Source organism: Hypanus sabinus, chromosome 6 (genome assembly GCF_030144855.1).
Source record: "Hypanus sabinus isolate sHypSab1 chromosome 6, sHypSab1.hap1, whole genome shotgun sequence".
Lineage (NCBI taxonomy): Eukaryota > Metazoa > Chordata > Chondrichthyes > Myliobatiformes > Dasyatidae > Hypanus > Hypanus sabinus.
The window spans coordinates 133135848-133156238 of NC_082711.1; the positions used below are offsets into that span (position 1 = coordinate 133135848).

Sequence of the window (20391 nt, forward strand, 5' to 3'; positions counted from 1 at the left end):
GGCCCAAGGATCAGAGTCTGCTGGGGATAAACCAGCTCTGTCCCTCTGGGATCCAACACTTCCCCATTGAATGAATCCCCAAAGACCTTCCCCCAGGTCATGTGTGGGAGCAGTGATTATTATGGACTGTCCAGATCATTGCTTCTCAGGCCCTACTGTAGCACATGAATGTTTTGTATAGATAATTAATACAGCTTAAATCATTCATTTTAAGCAGTTGTTCATATCTAATACTGTATGCAGAATCAAGTTTATTATCACTGACATAACTTTTGAAATTGGTTGTTTTCTGGTAGCAGTACAGTACAATGCATAAAAATACTATAAATAACAATGAAAGTTCGAAGTACATTTAATATGGAAGTGGTGGTGGCATCCGTCGGTCTCGAGAGACCATGGAGTTTACAGGGCACAGGCCTGGGCAGGGTTGTATGGGAGACCGGCAGCTGCCCAAGCTGAAGGCCTTCCCCTCTCCACGCCACCGATGTTGTCCAAGGGAAGGGCACTAGGACCCAAGCAGCTTGGCACCGGTGAAGTCGCAGAGCAATGTGTTGTTAAGTGCCTTGCTCAAGGATACAAACACACTGCCTCAGCTGAGGCTCGAACCAGTGACCTTCAGGTTACTAATCTGATGCCTTGCCCACTAGGTCACGCGCCAACACGGAGGTATGTAGAGATTATACCACCTTGAGATTAGTCTCCTTACAGGCAGCCACAAAACAAAGAAACCCAAAAGAACCCATAAAAAAAGACCATCAAACACCCAGTGTGCAGAGATAGAAAAAAACAGCTGTACAAACAATAAAAGTAAGCAAATAGCATTCTGAATGAAAGTGAGTCCATAGACACGAAGCCTGGAACAGCTGGAGCAGGCCTCAGCCTCAACCACAGTTCATGCAGGGCTGAATAAATGTCATGGAGCCCGGAGCAGGCTGCAGCCTCAACCTCAGTTGATGCTGGCTGAGTAAACATCATGGAGCCCTCAGACACAATTCATGCAGAGTTGAGTAAACGTCATGGAGCCCTCAGACACAGTTCATGCAGAGTTGAGTAAACGTCATGGAGCAGCAAGCAGAACGGGCTCAAACCTTCAATCTTGCGCTGATAGCCTGCCTTTTCAATCCAAGTGGCCCAGTGTTTAAATCATCCAAACATTGGGTCGTCTTCGCACGAAGACCTGGGCCCTGTTGCTTCGATGCACTCTGGGCTTGGACCCCACTGGCATGTTTCGGCCTGTACCTGACCTTTCCAAATCAGCCTGGCACTTAGATTGATCAAGGTCGTTCTCGGTTTAGGTGGACAGGCCTTGAATCTGCCTCAATCTTTGCTGACCTTGCCTCGACTCAGCCTTACCTTTGCTTGCCTCTCCATTGTTTGTGATGATCATTTACGATAAATTTTACAAGAAAAAGTGTTATTAATAAGTGGTATCATGGAGGGATTGTCTATGGAGTCTCTGTAGGTGGAGGTTAGGAACAGGAAGGAGTCAATAACTTTACTGGATGTTTTTTATAGGCCGCCCAATAGTAACAGGGATATTGAGGAACAGATAGGGAAACAGATCCTGGAAAGGTATAATAATAATAAGAGTTGTCGTGCTGGGAGATTTTAATTTCCCAAGTATTGATTGGCATCTCCAAGGGGTTTAGGTGGGGTGGAGTTTATTAGGTGTGTTCAGGAAGATTTCTCGACACAGTATGTAGATAAGCCTACAAGAGGAGAGGCTGTACTTGATTTGGTATTGGGAAATGAACCTGGTCAAGTGTCAGATCTCTCAGTGAGAGAGCATTTTGGAGATAGTGATCACAATTCTATCTCCTTTATGATAGCATTGGAGTGAGATAGGAACAGACAAGTTAGAAAAGTGTTTAATTGGATTAAGAGGAATTATGAGGCTATCAGGCAGGAAATTGGAAGCTTAACATGGGAACAGATGTTCTCAGGGAAAAGTACGGAAGAAATGTGGCAAATGTTCAGGGGATCTTTGAGTGGAGTTCGGCATAGGTATGTTCCAATGAGACAGGGAAATTATGGTAGGGTACAGGAACCATGGTGTACAAAGGCTGTAATAAATCTAGTCACGAAGAAAAAAGCTTACTACAAAAGCTAGGTAATGTTAGAGATCTAGAAGATTATAAGGCTACTAGGAAGGAGCGTAAGAAGGAAATTAGGAGAGCCAGAAGGGGCCATGAGAAGACCTTGGCAGGCAGGATTAAGGAAACCCCAAGGCATTCTACAGTATGTGAAGAGCAAGAAGATGAGACGTGAAAGAATAGGACCCATCAAGTGTGACAGTGGGAAAGTGTGTATGGAACCGGAGGAAATAGCGGAGGTACTTAATGAATACTTTACTTCAGTATTCACTATGGAAAAGGATCTTGGTGATTGTAGTGATGACTTGCAGCAGACTGAAAAGCTGGAGCATGTAGATATTAAGAAAGAGTAAGTAAGAAATATTTAAAGAAATCAAAAAAGGAGGGTGGTTTGGTAATGCCAAATTTTAGATTATTATTGGGCAATTAATATTCGATATTTAACGCTCTGGACACAAGATCTGGATGAAATTCAATGTCCACAATGGGTGAACCTCGAGCGTGAGTCTATACAGGGGTTCTCATTGGCTTCTATCTTAGGAGCCTCGCTTCCCTTTGCACATACTGAATGAACAAATGACTAATCCAGTAACTAAACATACAATACGAATGTGGTTTCAATTTTGTAAATTTTTTGGATTGGATAAATGTATCCTATCAAGTCCTATTATCAGATTCAGATTATATCTAATTACAGTATTGATCAAGCTTTTCTTTTATGGGGAACGAAGGGAATAGCATGTTTTCGTGATTTACTCATGGTTAACTGTCTCATGTCTTTTGAACAGTTGTCTAAAATATATAGTTTGCCTAGATCACAGTTTTTTATATATTTACAAATTAGAAACTTTTTAAATATTATGTTACCTACTTTTCTGGTATCACATCAAACTGATATTACAAAAAAAATTTAGGTTTCAACCCCTATCAGAAGAGTTTAATAGCAATTATTTATGATCTGATTACGAAAATATGTCTAGGTTTATTTGATAAAATTAAGAACGAATGGGAAAGAGAACTTTAGGTATCTTTACCTATAGAGAAATGGGAGAAAATTCTCCAACTAGTTAATACTTCTTTAATGTGTGCTAGACAGGCCTTGATACATTTTAAGGTGGTTCATAGGGCCCATATGTCCAAGGATAAGTTAGCTCATTTTTATTGTCATATAAATCCTGTCTGTGACAGATGTAAGTCTGAGGTAGCTTCGTTGACACATATGTTCTGGTCTTGTCCTCTTTTGGAAAAATATCAGAAAGATATTTTTGATATTAACTCGGCAGTTTTGTGTATTGATTTACAACCTCATACTATTACTGAAATTTTTGGATTACCAGTGATGGACTCTAGTTAATTATCCCCTTCAGCTTGCTGTTTGATTGCATTTGTTACATTGATGGCCAGAAGATCCATTTTATTTAAATGGAAAGATTCTAATCCCCCTACTACATTTCAGTGGTTTTCCCAAACTATAACATGCTTAAACTTGGAAAAAATTAGGAGTGGCACCACCGACCCTCGGTTAAGTTTGAAGAAACTCGGAGGCCGTTTATCCAACATTTTCATAGGACGTAAGCTGACCTTTTCCGAATCCTTCTCAATAACTTTTTGTGTATAGAGGAGTGGAGTTAATGACACATAATGTTTTTACCCACTGTAATAAGGCAGCCCAGCTTTTGTTTTGTTTTGTTTTTATTTTGTCTTTGTTTTGTTAGTTTAGGGGGATTTTTTTTCTTGTAAAAATCTTTTTTCTTTGAATCTTTCTCATGTTTAGTTTCTAAGAGATTGGGAGGCTTAGATTACGCATGTCACTCAGAGTCTGTTTCTGTATACGTTAACCGTTATTAATGTAGTCCCAATCTCTTGGTATCACTATCATTGTTATGTTTATCTATTTGAAACTTAATAAAAAGATTGTTAAAAAAGAAAGAAAGGAAAAAGATTTTGGTGATTGTGTGCTGACTTGCAGCGGACTGAAAAGCTTGAGCATGTAGATGTTAAGAAAGAGGATGTGCTGGAGCTTTTGGAAAGCATCAAGTTGGATAAGTCGCCGGGACTGGATGAGATGTACCCCAGGCTACTGTGGGAGGTGAGGGAGGAGATCGGTGATGATCTTTGATAATCAATGGGGATGGGAGAGGTTCCAGAGGATTGGAGGGTTGCGGATGTTGTTTCTTTATTCAAGAAAGGGAGTAGAGATAGCCCAGGAAACTACACACCAGTGAGTCTTACTTCAGTGGTTGGTAGCTTGATGGAGAAGATCCTGAGAGGCAGGATTTATAAACATTTGGAGAGGTATAATATGATTAGAAATAGTCAGCATGGCTCTGTCAAGGGCAGGTCATGCCTTACGAGCCTGATTGAATTTTTTTGAGGATGTGACTAAGCACATTGATGAAGGTAGAGTAGTAGATGTAGTATATATGGATTTCAGCAAGGCATTTGATAAGGTATCCCATGCAAGACTTATTGAGAAAATAAGGAGGCATGGGAGCCAAGGGTCATTGCTTTGTGGATCTAGAACTGGCTTGCCCACAGAAGGAAAAGTGTGGTTGTAAACAGATCATATTCTGCATGGAGGTTGATGACCAATGGTGTGTTTCAGGGATCTGTTCTGGGACCTTAGTCTTCATGATTTTTATAAATGACCTGGAAGAAGAAGTGGAGGGATAGTTTAGTAAGTTTGCTGATGACACAAGGTTGGAGGTGTTGTAGATAGTGTGGAGGGCTGTCAGAGGTTATAGTGGGACATTGATAAGATGCAAAACTGGGCTGAGAAGTGGCAGATGGAGTTCAACCCAGATAAGTATGAAGTGGTTCATTTTGGTAGGTCAAATATGATGGCAGAATATAGTATTAATGGTAAGACTCTAGGCAGTGTGGAGGATCAGAGGGACCTTGGGGTTCGAGTCCATAGGATGCTCAAAGCAGCTACACAGGTTGACTCTGTGGTTAAGAAGGCATACAGTGTATTGGCCTTCATTAATCATAGAATTGAATTTAGGAGCCGAGAGGTAATGTTGTAGTCAGACCCCACTGGGAGTACTGTGCTCAGTTTTGGTCGCCTCACTAGAGGAAGGATGTAGAAGCCATAGAAAGGATTCAGAGGAGACTTACAAGGATGTTGCCTGGATTGGGGAGCATGCCTTATGAAAACAGGTTGAATGAGCTCAGCCTTTTCTCCTTGGAGCGACGGAGGATGAGAAGTAACTTGATAGAGGTATATAAGATGATGAGAGGCATTGATCATGTGGATAGTCAGAGGGTTTTTCCCAGGACTGAAATGGTTGCCACAAGAGGACACAGGTTTAAGGTGCTGGGGAGTAGGTACAGAGGAGATGTCAGGGGTAAGTTTTTTACATAGAGAGTGGTGAGTGCGTGGAATGGGCTGCCGGCAACGGTGGTGGAGGCGGATACGATAGTGTCTTTTAAGAGACTTTTAGATAGGTACATGGAGCTTCGTAAAATAGAGAGCTATAGGTAAGTCTAGTAATTTCTAAGGTAGGGACATGTTCGGCACAACTTTGTGGGCCAAAGGGCCTTTATTGTGCTGTAGGTTTTCTATGTTGCTATAAATTATTTAGTTATATTCTTTGTTTTGTTCTCTGCCAGCAAGTAGTGGCTGGGCTTCACCAGAAGAATAACGGGGTAATGCTTATGGGTGGTGAAAGTCCTTAACAATGAATGCCATCTTCTTGAGACATCACCTTTTGAAAATGTCCTCGGTGGTGGGGAAGTTGTTGAGTCAATCTATTTGACTTGTTTTTTTTTAAAGGATATTCTAATTATCTTTCCTCCAGGCAGAAGATGAAAATAGACACAGCACCTCCCGTGCCCGGCGACTGTGCGGGTCCAGCAAGCAAGCGGAGTAGAGCACGGGATACTTCCACTGAAGCTGCGAGAAGAACAGTACTGCCGTTTTATACAAGTTCTCTCACAGTCCACTTTCCTTCCGCCTGACTCTGCAAAATTTGTTAACTTCTTTTTTCCCCGACGTTGCAGGTCGTGCACCAACTGTTTGACGCCAGCACCTCGGTTATGTACACCGTCCACGAGACTGCTGATGAAGAGAGCGGGAAGAGCACCAATGGGACATCCAGTTTGAGCAGCAGGAGCGAGAGCTGCACCCTGACGACCAATGCCCCCTCCATGAATAACTGCCCTCCGTGTTCGAGAAGCAGGCAGCCAGCGAGTGTGGCCAGTGTGATGGACCGTGCCCCAGCCAGACTGAGCCATCCGCTGTGTGGGGGCAATAGAATCTGTGGAGTGAACCAGTTGCATAACAAGAAAATTCAAACCACAATCAAACCCAAAGTTAGAACAGTTGGTAAGTTATGTCTGCCCAAGAAAGGGGTACCTCCAGCCATTGCTGTTGTAAGAAGACTTTTGACATTTTGGGTACATGAAATTTGGTGCTAATTTTCTTTTAATTCTCATTTGTGATCTTGTCATGGTGAGAATAGAGTTAGAGCATCTTTTTCCTATTTCCAGTACAGTTAGGGGAATGAACAAGGCTGTATCTTAGATCCAGTTGATGGATTCATGGTTGGGAATTTAGACTTAGACCATAGACCACAAGATATAGTGCAGAATTAGACTATTCAGCCCATTGAATAGCTCTCTATTCAATCATGGCTTTTTTTTTGTACTCAACCCCATTCCCCTGCCTTCTCCCTGCAATTCTTGACCCCATCCCACCAGTCAAGATCCTACCAATCTCTGCCTTAACTACTCCCAGTGACTTGGTTTCCTCAGTCTTTTGTGGTGATTCACCACCTTCTAGCTGCAGAAATTCCTGCTGAACTCGGTTCTAAAGGGGCATCCCTTTATTCTGAGTGGCTGCGACCTCGGATCCTAGACCCTCCTGGGAAACATTCTCTCCATGTCCACTTTGTCCAGACCTTTCAGTATTCCAGGGGTTTCAGTGAGATTCCCCTCTCATATATCTGTGCACCTCTTAATTGCCAGGCTTTGTGTCTGACCCCTTCTGGCTCCACCTGGTACAGCAGCTAAAGGTTTACCAGAAAATTACCCTGTTTCACGAAGGGCTTTTCATTCTGGAATGTTATCTCAGTGTTACTCTTATCAAATTTAGTGTTAACAACCCAGCAAGTTACGTTAAAGAAGAACATCAAATGACAAGTTATTTTTACACAAAGAAATGCTGGATGGTTTTAACAGTACAGAACAAAGTCGTTCTTGATATTCTCGCAAGTTTAATCTCAGAATCAGAATCAGGTTTATTATCACCGGCATGTGTTGTGAAATTTGTTAACTTAGCAGCAGCAGTTCAGTGCAATACATAATATAGAAGAAGAAGAAGAAGAAGAAGAAGAAGAAATAATAAATAAATAAGTAAATTAATTACAGTATTTGAATATTGAATAGATTAAAAATTGTGCAAAAAACAGAAATAATATATATTTAAAAAGTTGAGGTAGTGTTCACAGGTTCAATGTCCATTTAGGAATCAGATGGCAGAGGGGAAGAAGTTGTTCCTGAATCACTGAGTGTGTGTCTTCAGGCTTCTGTACCTCCTACCTGATGGTAACAGTGAGAAAAGGGCATACCCTGGGTACTGGAAGTCCTTAATAATGGACGCTGCCTTTCTGAGATACTGCTCCTTGAAGATGTCCTGGGTACTTTGTAGGTTAGTACCCAAGATGGAGCTGACTAATTTTACAGCCATTCTTTCATTCTTTCGGTCCTGTGCAGTTGCCCCCCCCCCCCATACCAGACGGTGATGCAGCCTGTCAGAATGCTCTCCACGGTACATCCAGAGAAGCTTTTGAGTGTATTTGTTGACATAACAAATCTCTTCAAATTCCTAATGAAGTATAGTCGTTGTCTTGCCTTGCTCACAGATTTTGACACCCAGGAACTTGAACCTGCTCACTCTCTCTACTTCTGATCCCTCTATGAGTACTGGTTTGTGTTCCTTCGTCTTACCGTTCCTGAAGTCCACAGTCAGCTCTTTCATCTTACTGACGTTGAGTGCAGGGTTGTTGCTGTGACACTACTCCACTGGTTGGCATATCTCACTCCTGTGCGCCCTCTTGTCTCCATGTGAGGTTCTACCAACAATGCTTGTATCATCAACAAATTTATAGATGGTATTTGAGTTATTGCTAGCCACACGGTCATGGGTATAGACAGAGTAGAGGAGTGGGCTAAGCACACACTCCTGAGGTGCACCAGTGTTGATCGTCAGTGAGGAGGAGATGTTATCACCAATCTCCACAGATTGTGGTCTTCCGGTTAGGAAGTCGAGGATCCAATTGCAGAGGGAGGTACAGAGGCCCAAGTTCTGCAACTTCTCGATCAGGATTGTGGGAATAATGGTATTAAATGCTGAGCTATAGTCGATGAACAGCATCCTGACATAGGTGTTTATGTTGTCCAGGTGGTCTAAAGCCATGTGAAGAGCCATTGAGATTCTATCTGCCGTTGATCTATTGTGGCGATAGGCAAATTGCAATGGGTCCAGGTCCTTGTTAAGGCAGGAGTTCAGTCTAGTCATTCTTCAGGCATTCTGTTAGTTTGATGGGGAAAATCCAAATTCACCTAGTGAAGGAGCTTGCTAATTATGTGGCTACACAAGAGATGCAAGGAATCTTGAGCACCACACATAGAATACTGGAAGAACTCAGTAGGTCAGGCAGCATCTATGGAGGGAAATGAACAGTGGACATTTTGGGCCAAGACCATTCATCAGGACTGGAAAGAAAGGAGTCAGATTAAGAAAGTGGGGGAGTGAGAGCAGTACAAGCTGACAGATGGTAAGTGAGACTAGGTGAGGGTGGCTGGTAGAGGGGGATGATGTATTAAGCTAGGAGGTGATAGATGGAGGAGGTACAGGTAGTCCCCGAGTTACGAACGTCCGACTTACGGACAACTCGTACTTACGAGCCGAGGAAGGAGAACGCCGTCTGCCATTTTAAGTCAGATCCTGACACCGTCTGCCATTTTAAGTCGGATTGTGACACCGTCTGCTATTTTAAGTCATCGCCGTTGACACTGTGTTGAGAGTTTAACTTTGTATTTGGCTTAAATTTTTCTTAGTAAGATTCACCCTGACCCCACCTGCCCTTGTTCCAGTCGGCTGGTGGCGCAGTGAGATCAGGGCCGGGCTCGAGAATGGAGGTTTCCAAGTTCGATCCAGTGACAGACCGCTCTCGTGCAGGGTTGATGTTGATCCAGTGACTCCCGTACCCTCCGTGCCGGGTTGATGTCACTTGCAATTCGACCTCGTAAAAAAAACACTGCCACCTCCAGTTTAAATTCCCACGTGGAATATTGTGGAGGATCAAAAAGCCAAACCCAGCACAACCCCCACTTGTCCCATTTAGCCTGCCTCAGTGCGGTGGTCCTTAGGACCCAGCGGACTTCGGGAGCCGGTGGAGCTCGGGACCCGCCGCCCGCAGTGTTTCTGTTCCATTGACGGGAAACGATTGCGATTGAAAATAAAGTGGAAATAATAAAGCGTTTGGAAAGAGGTGAAATGCCATTGGTCATTGGAAAGGCATTAGGCTGCAGTCGGTCAACGATTGGAACAATTTTAAAGGATAAAGTGAGAATAATGGAGCATGTGAAAGGCCCTGCCCCGATGAAAGCTACAATTATTACGAAGCAACACAGTGGTTTAATTATTCAAATACATACGTTTCTTAAATGTTTTATATGCATAGAAAGGTAAAATATATACTATATACTAAGACAAACGTTTGACTAACTGAAGCTAAATAATACCGGATGTACTTGTTCCGACTTATGTACAAATCTGACTCAAAGACAGACTCAGGAATGGAACTCGTACGTAACCCGGGGATAGGGCTGAAGAAAGAACTTGATGGGACAGGTGGGGAACCAAAGGCAGGTGATGGGTAGGTCATGAGGCCTGGGGAGGAGAAGAGAGATGTGAGATCTCATTGAAACCTATTGAATATTGAAAAACCAAGATAGTGGATATGGAGAGGATGTTTCCTATAGGAGTCTAGGGCTAGAGGACTCAGCTCAGAATAGAAGGATGTCATTGAGAACAGAGATGAGGAGGAATTTTTTAGTCAGACGGTGGTGAATCTGGAACTTATTGCCACAGATGGCTGTGGAGGCCAAGTCAATGCACATACCAGCCTTCTCGTCCAGCACATAATTCTCCGAAACTTCTGCCATCTCCAACGGGATCCCACCACCAAACACATCTTTCCGTCTCCCCCACTTTCTGCTTTCTGCATGGATTGCTCCCTACACTACTTCTTTGTCCATTCATCCCTCCCTACTGATCTCCCTCCTGGCACTTATCCTTGCAAGCGGAGCAAGTGCTACACCTGCCCCAACACCTCCTCCCTCACTTCCATTAAGGTCTCCAAACAGTACTTCCAGGTGAGGCAACACATCACCTGTGAGTCTGTTAGGGTCACATACTATGTTCGGTGCTCCCGGTGTGGCCTTCTGTATATCGGTGAGATCTGACATAAATTTCAAGAACGCTTCACTGAACACCTACTTTCCGTCCGCCTGAAAAAATAGGATCTCCCAGTGGCCACACATTTTCATTCCACTTCCCTCGCCTGCTGAGTTCCTTCAACATTTTGTGTTTGTTGCTGGCAGTTGAAATGCTATTTTTGCAATATGCATACTATGAATATTTAGAATGAATACTGAAAATCACATACTTTTTATTACGTACCAAAAAAAAAGTCAGAAGATAGAGTCTTTCACATCAAGCAAACACAAACCACAATTCACAACAACTGGCAAAAGTAAGATGTTTTGACTAGGAGGCATCGACGTTCACAGACCGGTGATTTGGTCGGAAGCTTCGGACTTCCATTCTGTGTTCATTGTTACAATTTCTAACAGTGTTGTAACTAAACAATGTAAATGCGCTGAAGCTCTAAAACGTTTGAAATTAAAGGTTGAGGTCAATTATAATTCAGAAAAATTGATGGATTATATTAATTCATATAATTAATTATAGGGGATTTCACAATTATAGCATCATAGATTTCAAAATTATATTAACATATATAAAAAATTGTGGCTGCGCGGCAACGAAGGGAGCATTTCAGTCATTGCACAGCTGTGCGCTCGTGCAGTTTACAAGGAACACTGCTCACCATGGTTTTGCCTTGATCAGTCGGCATCTGCAGTAAGGGGAGGTTGTAGCGGTGTGCTACACGCAGCGCTGCAATAACGACACGGAGTCGGTGAGCTGCAGTTACAAAAGAGATTTATTCAAACTTCGCGGCCTCGCTTTATTCTCAGTCCCGTCCTGCGCGCGGGCTTTTCCCCTTGCTGGTGAAGCAGACTTGGTGCCCTCTTTGGGACTGGCCTCAATGCCGGCGCGGGTCGCTTTGTGAGCCTGTTCGAGTGCGCTGGGAAGTGGGTCGTCACATAACACCCCCCCCCCAGAACTGGCGATACACCCCCAAATGTCCACAGTCTGGGTCGGACTCTGTTTGGGAGGTCTGCCTCTGCGCTGTGATGCCGGAATCTCGACCGCTTGCACCAAGTCCACATGGGCCGGTTTGAGTCGGTCCACTGTGAAAACCTCCTCTTTCCCCCCAATGTCCAGCACGAATGAGGACCCGTTGTTTCTGATCACCGTAAACGGCCCCTCGTAAGGGCGCTGTAGCGGCGCCCGATGTCCGCCCCACCGTACAAAAACGAACTTACAGTTTTGCAGGTCTTTGGGTACGCAGGTCGGGTTCTGCCCAGGCTGTGAAGTGGGTATGGGGGCCAGGTTACTGAGCCTCTTACATAGTCTGCCCAGGACTGTTGTGTGGTTCTTCCTTTTGCCCCCTTGGGGCTGGTATGAACTCTCCTGGGATGACCAGGGGTGCGCCGTATACCAACTCGGCCGACGAGGTGTGCAGATCCTCTTTGGGTGCCGTGCGGATTCCGGGCAGGACCCAGGGAAGCTTGACCACCCAGTTAGGCCCTTTGAGGCGGGCCATGAGAGCCGACTTCAGGTGACAGTGGAAACGCTCCATCAGTCCGTTCGACTGTGGGTGGTAGGCAGTTATCTGGTGCAGCTGTGTCCCCAAAAGGCTGGCCATAGCTGACCACAGGCTGGAGGTGAACTTGGCGCCTCTGTCGGAGGTAATGTGGGCTGGTACACCAAACTGAGATACCCAGGTGGCAATCAGAGCCCGGGCGCAAGATTCGGAGGTGGTGTCGGTGAGCGGGACCGCCCCTGGCCATCTTGCGAACTGGTCCACGATAGTCAGGAGGTGCCGCGCTCCTCACGACACTGGCAGGGGGCCCACGATATCCACATGAATGTGGTCGAAACGCCAGTTGGTGGGGTCGAACTGCTGCGGCAGAGCTTTGGTGTGCCGCTGCACCTTGGCCGTCTGGCAGTGCATGCACATTCTGGCCCATTCACTGACCTGCTTGCAGAGTCCGTGCCAAACGAACCTGTTGGCTACCATCCGGACGGTTGTCCTGATGGATGGAGGGGTGCGCTAAGATGTGAATGGAGTTGAAAACGTGCCGCCGCCAAGCTGCCGGCACGATGGGGCGGGGTTGGCTGGTGGTGATGTCACAGAGTAGGGTCCTCTCACCTGGGCCTACGGGGAGGTCCTGGAGCTGCAAACCGGAGACTGCAGTCCTGATTCGGGCAGCTGAAGGGAGGAAGCGGTAGTAGAAATTCACCATACCCACGAATTCCTGAAGGCCTTTGATTGTGTTAGGTTGGGGGAAATGGTGGACCGCATCTACCTTGGCGGGCAGAGGGGTTGCCCCGTCTTTAGTAATCCTGTGGCCCAGGAGTCGATGGTGTCGAGCCCGAACTGGCATTTGGCCGGGTTGATTGTCAGGCCGTATTCACTCAGTTGGGCGCAGAGTTGACGGAGGTGGGACAGATGCTCCTGATGACTGCTGCTGGCTATGAGGATGTCGTCCAAATAGATGAAAGCGAAGTCCAGGTCACATATCACTGCGTGCATTAACCGCTGAAACGTCTGTGCGGCATTCTTCAGGCCGAACGGCATGGGGAGGAAATCGAAAAGGCCGAACGGGGTGAAGAGCGCCATTTTGGGGACGTTGTCCGGATGTATCGGGATTTGATGGTATCCCTGGACGAGGTTTACCTTGGAGAAGATCCGTGCACCGTGCAGGTTTGCTGCAAAGTCCTGAATGTACGGCACAGGGTAGCGGTCCGGTGCTGTAGCCTCGTTCAGCCCGCGATAGTCGCCACATGGTCTCCAGCCCCCTGTTGCTTTGGGCACCATGTGCGGGGGGAGGCCCATGGGCTGTCGGACCTCCATACGATCCCCAATTCCTCCATCCTCTTGATCTCCTCCTTCACCAGCCAGAGCTTGTCTGGGGGAAGCCTTCAAGCACGGGCGTGGAGGGGTGGGCCCTGGGTCGGGATGTGGTGCTGTACGCCGTGTCGGGGCATGGCTGCCATGAACTACGGTGTCAGAACCGATGGGAAATCCGCCAGGACTCTGGTGAAGTCATTGTCGGACAGCGTGTTGGAGTCTAGGTGTGGGGCTGGCAACTGGGCTTCACCCAGGGAGAACGTCTGAAAGGTCTCGGTGTGGACCAGTCTCTTCCTGGGCAGGTTGACCAGTAGGCTGTGAGCTCGCAAAAAATCCACTCCCAGGAGCAGTTTGGCTACGGCGGCCAGTGTGAAGTCCCACGTGAACTGGCTGGAGCCGAACTGTAGCCGCACCTGACGGGTGCTGTAGGTCCTTACTGTGCTGCCGCCCGTGGCCCTCAGGGTGGGACCTGGTGCTCTGTTGAGGGTGTCATAACAAGTTGGAGGTAAGACGCTGATCTCAGCTCCAGTGTCGACCAAAAAGCGGTGTCCTGACTGCTTGTCCCACACATACAGGAGGCTATCCCGATGGCCAGCTGCTGTAGCCATCAGCGGCGGCTGGCCCTGGCGTCTCCCAGGAACTTGCAGGGCAGGCTACAGCGGCGGGCTTCTGCGCCCCACCGCTGGTGGTAGAAACACCATTGTTCGTTGGTCTCCTCACTCCTGCCTCTGGGGTTAGTGGACTCTGCAACCGGGCCTGGTCTGGTTTGCTGCTGGGAGCATGGCCTGGTGATCTGTGCGACGGACGCCCCACTCTCTTTCTTGACTTTCCACAGCACGTCTGCCCGGGCTGCCTCCTTCCGGGGGTCGCTGAAATCCACGTCGGACAGCAGCAGGCGTATGCCCTTGGGCAGCTGCTCCAGGAATGTCTGCTCAAACATGAGGCAGGACTTGTGACCTCCAGCCAGGGACAGCATCTCGTTCATCAAAGCCGATGGTGGCCTGTCCCCAAACCATCTAGGTGCAGTAAGTGGGCAGCTCGCTCATGCCGTGAGAGTCTGAAAATCCTTATGAGCAGGGCTTTGAATTCCGTGTATTTGCTGTCCGCTGGGGACGATTGTATGAACTCAACTTGGGCGGCTGTCTCCTGGTTGAGGGAGCTCACCACGTAGTAGTAACGTGTGGAATCCGAGGTTATCTGCCGAATGTGGAATTGGGCTTATGCTTGCTGGAATCATAGGTGAGGTCATAGCGTCCAGAAGCTTGGCAGTTTTAACGAAACTGCATGAACAGATGCGGCGTCGTTCATCTCCGGTCCAAATATCGTTTGAGCCGTCGGGGTCACAAATTGTAGCGGTGTGCTACACGCAGTGCTGCAGTAACGACATGCAGTCGGTGAGCTGCAGTTACAAAAGAGGTTTATTCAAACTTTGCGGCCTCGCTTTAAAGCCTTCCTGATCCTGCCCTCCCCGGGCGGGAATGCTGTAGGGGGCGCGTATTCACAGTCCCATCCTGCGCACGGGCTTTTCCCCTTGCTGGTGAAGCAGGCTTGGTGCCCTCTTTAGGACCGGCCTCAATGCTGGCGCGTGCTGCTTTGTGAGTTGGTTCGAGAGCGCTGGGAAGTGGGTTGCCACAAGGTTATAAAAACCTGGGTTGTTTTCTCTGGAGTCGCAGAGGCAGAGGGCAATCTGATAGTGATCTATAAGTTGACAAGGCAAAGATAAACAGCAAGTATCTTTTCCCAGGGCTGAAATATCTAATACCAGAGGGCATGCATTTAAGGTGAGCTCAAAGGAGCTGCGAAGGGCAAGTTTTTACACTGATTGTGGCTGCTAGGGATGGTAGTGAAGGCAGATATATTAGAGGCTCTTGGATCGGCGCATGAATGCCAGAACATGGATGTTGTAGGCTGAAGGGATTAAGTATTTAATTACAAGTTTAATTAGTTTGGCACAACATTGTGGGCTGAAGAGCCTATTCCTGTGCTCTCCTGATCTATGTTCTTCAAAGAAGTTTCTCCTTATCTCAGTTCCAAATGGCTGAGTCTGTAGGAAAGCTTCTCCCTAACTCCAGCCTGTTCAGCTGTTTAAACATTCTTAGGTTTTTATAAACATAAAAAGACACACCGACTGGAGCACGGATTGGAGAGGATTAGAGTCTTGTGGGCCAAATGCATTCTCATAGGACTTAGCTGATTTGATCAGTATGGACAGGTTGGGACAAAGCTGTGTGACTCTGAGATCTTTTGTCATTCTTGCAAAAACTAAAATATATAATCACAAAGTACTCAATGCCTTTTCACTCTGAGGAAACCCACTGAATCGGAACCAGTCTCATACATCTTTGCTGAAAGTGGATCCTGTCTCAGGCAAGGAAACCAGAACCATAGACTATATTCAGTAGAGCCCTATGTCGTGAGGTTGAAGTACTAGTTAGGCAAAACTTCATAAAACTTAGAACATTAATGCACAGTGCAGGCTCTTTGGCCTACGATGTTCTGACCATTCACCTACTCTAAGATCAATCTAATCCCTCTCTCCCACGTAGTCCTCCAATTTTCTATCATCTATGTGCCCATCTAAGACTCTTACCACCATTCATGGCCCCAAACAGTCCTTCCAGGTGAGGCAACACTTCACTTGTGAGTCTGTTGGGGTCATCTATTGCTCCCAGCATCATCTGGTGCTCCCAGTGCGGCCTCCTCTACATTGGCAAGATCCAACACAGATTGAGGAACCGCTTCATCAAGCACCTACAACACAACAGACAGGATCTCCCGGTTGACACCCACTTCAACTCTCCTTCACATTCCCATTCGGATATGTCCATACATGGCCTCCTCTACTGCCATGATGAGGCCAAACTCAGGTTGGAGGAGCAACACCTTATATACCATCTGGGTAGTCTCCAGCCCCTTGGTATGAACATCGAATTCTCCAAGTCCCGGTAATTCCCTTCCCCCATCCCATCTTCACTCTGTCTCCTCTTCTAGCTGCCAATGACCTCTCTCATGATTCTGCCTTCTTCTACTACCCATAGTGCTTTCCCTTCATCTCTCCGGCCTATCCCCTCCTTGCTTCCCCTCCCCCACCCCTTGATCTTTCCTCTGATTGGTTTTTCACCTGGCACCTTCCACCCTGCCCCCTCCTCCTTCAGTCCAGACAAAGGGTCTTGGCCCAAAACGTTGACTGCTCATTTCACCGGATGCTGCCCGATCTGCTGAGTTCCTCCAGCTTGTTTGTAGGTCTTGATTTGACCACAGCAGTATACTTTGTGTTTAAGATTTGTTTATATGCCCCTGATGTATTTGCCCCCTACCATCCTGGCAGGGAGTTCTATGCACCCACCACTCACTGTGTTTAAAAAAAAAACTTACTTCTGAACTTACCTCTGAACTTCATATTTATATAGTTGCATTCTGTCACCATGCTTCAAGTTGCATTGATATCCTTTTTGTTGTTTCCAGGTATTCAGGTGGCGTTTGGAGAAAAAAAACTGCTTGCTTCTCAGGAGACTCAAACTGATTGGACGTTCCAACCGTCATTCCCAGTGCAGGATTACTCATGTTCTCTGCAAACTTAAATCATTGATGCAGTTTAAGCTTTGTAAATGTCTCAGATTTGTTAATGAACAGATACTTTTCCCAGAGTTCCCAGTTGTTTGTACATTTTACTCTTTTGTCAGTTGCACAAAAGAACCCGACAGGTGTGTGGCCTTCTGGTTCACCCCTACCTGGATGAAGATGCAGCTCGTGCACCCCAGACATTGGTTGACATCATTGTAATAGTAATTGTCTAGGTTAGTTGCAGGTGTGAATTGTGTGAAGAAGTTGGACAGGTCCGAACATTTTCAGTTATACTTTAAAAAAAAATGCGAGTTTTCCTCTGGGAAATGTTTTTGTTAGCTTTAGGGGAACAAGAGGAATTTGCACAGTACTATGTACTGCCAAAGGACTCATTTACAATAAAGAGCCGAACACTCTGAACAGGTGGGATAGCATTTCTGGAACAAGAAAGGGTTAACATTTCACGGTCCTAGACTTTATATATCAAAACTGACTGACAAAGCTCCCAAAGTTACCGAAAACAGTTAACACCTGTTTACACCCGAACCATGCACAGTTTGGGGTGGGCGTGTCCTTTTGATGTGATTGCGGAATATTTGTAAACGGGAGTACTCAGCAGAAATGGGGAAAACACCCCAGTGACCAAGTGTTGCTGTTCTCCAGGAGGGCACCCTCTTGATGTCCATGTGCTGCTTGTTATGGGTGGTGTTTTCTGCTGCTGTTGAAGAGAATGCAAAGAAACATTTTTCAGACTTTATTCTAACGTAAGCAGGTTCCAGCTAAATTTGATCAATGTTTTGGATGAACACCATGACTAAGCCCTTACTGTCTTCCAGGATAAAGTATTCAGAAGATTCTCCCCCTCTAAAAAACCTATACTTTTAGAGATCCAGCACATAACAGGTCATTATGGCCCAATAAGCCTGTACTGCCCAATTACACCTAAATTTCTCCTTGGTTCAGACCCAAATGGCCTATCCCTTGTTCTAAGATCGATTTATGGACCTAAACTTCTCAGCCAGAGAAACATCATCCCTTCATCTAGCCTGTCAACCCCTTTAAGCTTTTAATGTTTCAATTCTTCCAAGTTCTAAAGAATTTAGTCTTGGATTACTCGATCACTCTTCAACACAGCAAGCTAGCCACTCCTGGAACCAATCCAGTGAAACTTCGGTACACTTGCTCTTTGGTAAGTCGATCTCTCTCAGGCAATGAGATCAAATCTGTATACAATCTGTCAGATACAGTCTCAACAGGGAGTTCACTCTCTCTGAATGGTATTGTGAAGTCCCCAGCGTGCAGTCAAGGGGTAGCGGGAGCCTTGGTTTAACATCTTGCTCAAATGACTGCACCTTCCTGAACAATGATGAGACAAAAACTGTCTCAAAGGCAAAGCTGACATCTTATTTACAGGCTGTCTAGTGATTATATTACTGCCAGGTATGGCTGTTATTACTTATCTACTTTTTTTCCTATTGGATTTGGTTACTTTTATCTCTAGATGCAGAAGAGACGAGAGAACTATTCTCTACTAAACTTTTCTGTGAAAATCAATGTGTGATATACGTATAGCTGACTATATGTAAGAGTTTGGTTTTGCATGATTTTTGATTAAATATTTTTAATTTGTTTGATCAATATAAATGTTGTTTTGTATTTAATTCTTAACTAGAAGTAGCATTTTCAACCAAATAACCATGGTATTATCTGCTGCTGTTTTATGACTGAAGTGATGTATCTAATTTTAATAAAGAAACTTGGATGTATTCGGACTTAAGACATAGAAAAAGGCCATTTGACCCACTGAGTCTATGTTCAACACCTTTCTTTCCATTAATTTCCTTTTGGACTGATTTCCCTACATTTAATCTAATATACCTACTGAAACGTTAAGGACAACTTGTACAGTAAGACACAAAATGCAGGCCAGACATTATCTAAGGAGAAGAATAAAGGAGACGGGTTTCAGGCTTAGAACCCTCATTAGGTTTGGAAGGAAAGGGAGAAGCCAAATTAAGAAGGTGGGAGAGGGGAATGAGAAGGAGTACAAACTGGCTGGTGGTGAGTAGGAATGAAGTGATAAGGTGGGAAGTGATAGGTGGAAGAGGTAAACAGCTAAAGAAGATGGAATCTGTTAGGAGAGGAGAGGGGTATGAAGAGGGGCACCAGGGGGAGGTGAGGTGAAGAGAAGGGGTAAGAGGGAGGCCAGAATGGGGAATGGAAAAAGGAAGTGGGGGGGGGAGAGAAATGACTGGAAGTTGGACAAACTGATATTTGTACTGTCGAGTTGGAATATGAGCTGTTCCGAATTCTGACTAATTTCTCCCCGTACGACAGTCTGCAAGTCGTAAATATGACAATGAGCTAAAATACTTCTAGCTGGTCTCCCAGATGCTGATTCATGTGTATGGGCTGTAGGTAAGTTTGGTGTTTATAAGCTGGGGAGAACCCATATCATTGTTTTGCCATTGGGGTTTGAAGTGTGTTCCGACAGGGGCTACAGACTTTTACATGGGTGTGTGTGAGGGTGTCTGTTCCTTTGCCTTTGGGAGCACTTTACTGATTGTCAGATAGCTGTGTTCTTTCATGGATCAAAGTTTCCCTCTGGTCATGAGAAGGCTCAAGTGGACCTGGTCAGGACGCCACTCGATGTGTGGCTTCTCCAGAGGTGGGTATTTGCCATGTGTCACAGCAGGTAGAGTCATTGTCTCACAGTTCCAGAGACCTGGGTCCCCTCCTAACCTCCAGTGCTGGTCTGTGTGGAGTTTGCATGTTGCCCTGTTTGCGTGCCCTCTGGTTTCCTTACACATCATAAACACATGCAGGTGAGTAGGTTTCCTGTCTGCCATAAATCACCTGGTAGATCGTCTGTAGTGTGTAGATGAGTGGTATAATCTGGGTGGGAATATGGGGAGAATAAAGACGTGATTCACAGAGGGTCAGAGTAAACAGGACTGTGGGCTGTACAGCTCGATGCTGATGAGGTGGGTAAAGCAAGTTGGGTAGCTTGTCATGTGGTGCTCGTCAGTTCCCAGGAAGATACAAGCTCACACGCAATGTTCTGGAGGTGATAACAGTGGGCTGGTGTATGAATGAGTGGTGCCGAGGCCAAGGCTGAATGATCTGCTGTGGAACTTGACTCTTGTTCTTCCCAGTTTTTCTCCTCCCCAGTAGTCCCTTGGGGTCGATCCGTGGAGGGGAAGCAGAAGGTTGCTGATGTGGCAGAGAGGCAAGTGAGGTCCCTCCGCCTGTTTCATTAGGCTTCGGTATGGTCCCAGCAAAGCTTGGCCAGCATGCTGTCCTGTTTTGAGTGTTAATGGGCCGGAGATCCCCAGGTGTTGATGAGCATGTGACCCTCGAGAACTTCCCTCAGTTGTTTTCCTCTGTCCTCCCACCACTCTCTTCCTGTGGCAGAGCCCAGAGACGGTGAGAGATTCAGGATATCCCAACAACCCTCAGCATAC

The 20391-nt window shown here is 46.0% G+C and overlaps 1 protein-coding gene across 1 annotated transcript in view; it reads left to right on the forward strand.

Annotated features, from left to right (window-relative positions):
* The window catches only part of LOC132395854 (uncharacterized), a 30130-nt gene extending 11559 nt beyond the window's left edge, over positions 1 to 18571 (forward strand). The window contains exons 2-4 of the mRNA XM_059972975.1: positions 5894 to 6002; positions 6096 to 6420; positions 16829 to 18571. Of these exons, the coding sequence (XP_059828958.1) occupies positions 5894 to 6002; positions 6096 to 6420; positions 16829 to 16944 (550 nt within the window). The 3' untranslated portion in view covers positions 16945 to 18571. The remainder of the gene's footprint in view (positions 1 to 5893; positions 6003 to 6095; positions 6421 to 16828) is intronic.
* The last annotated feature ends 1820 nt before the right edge of the window (positions 18572 to 20391 follow it).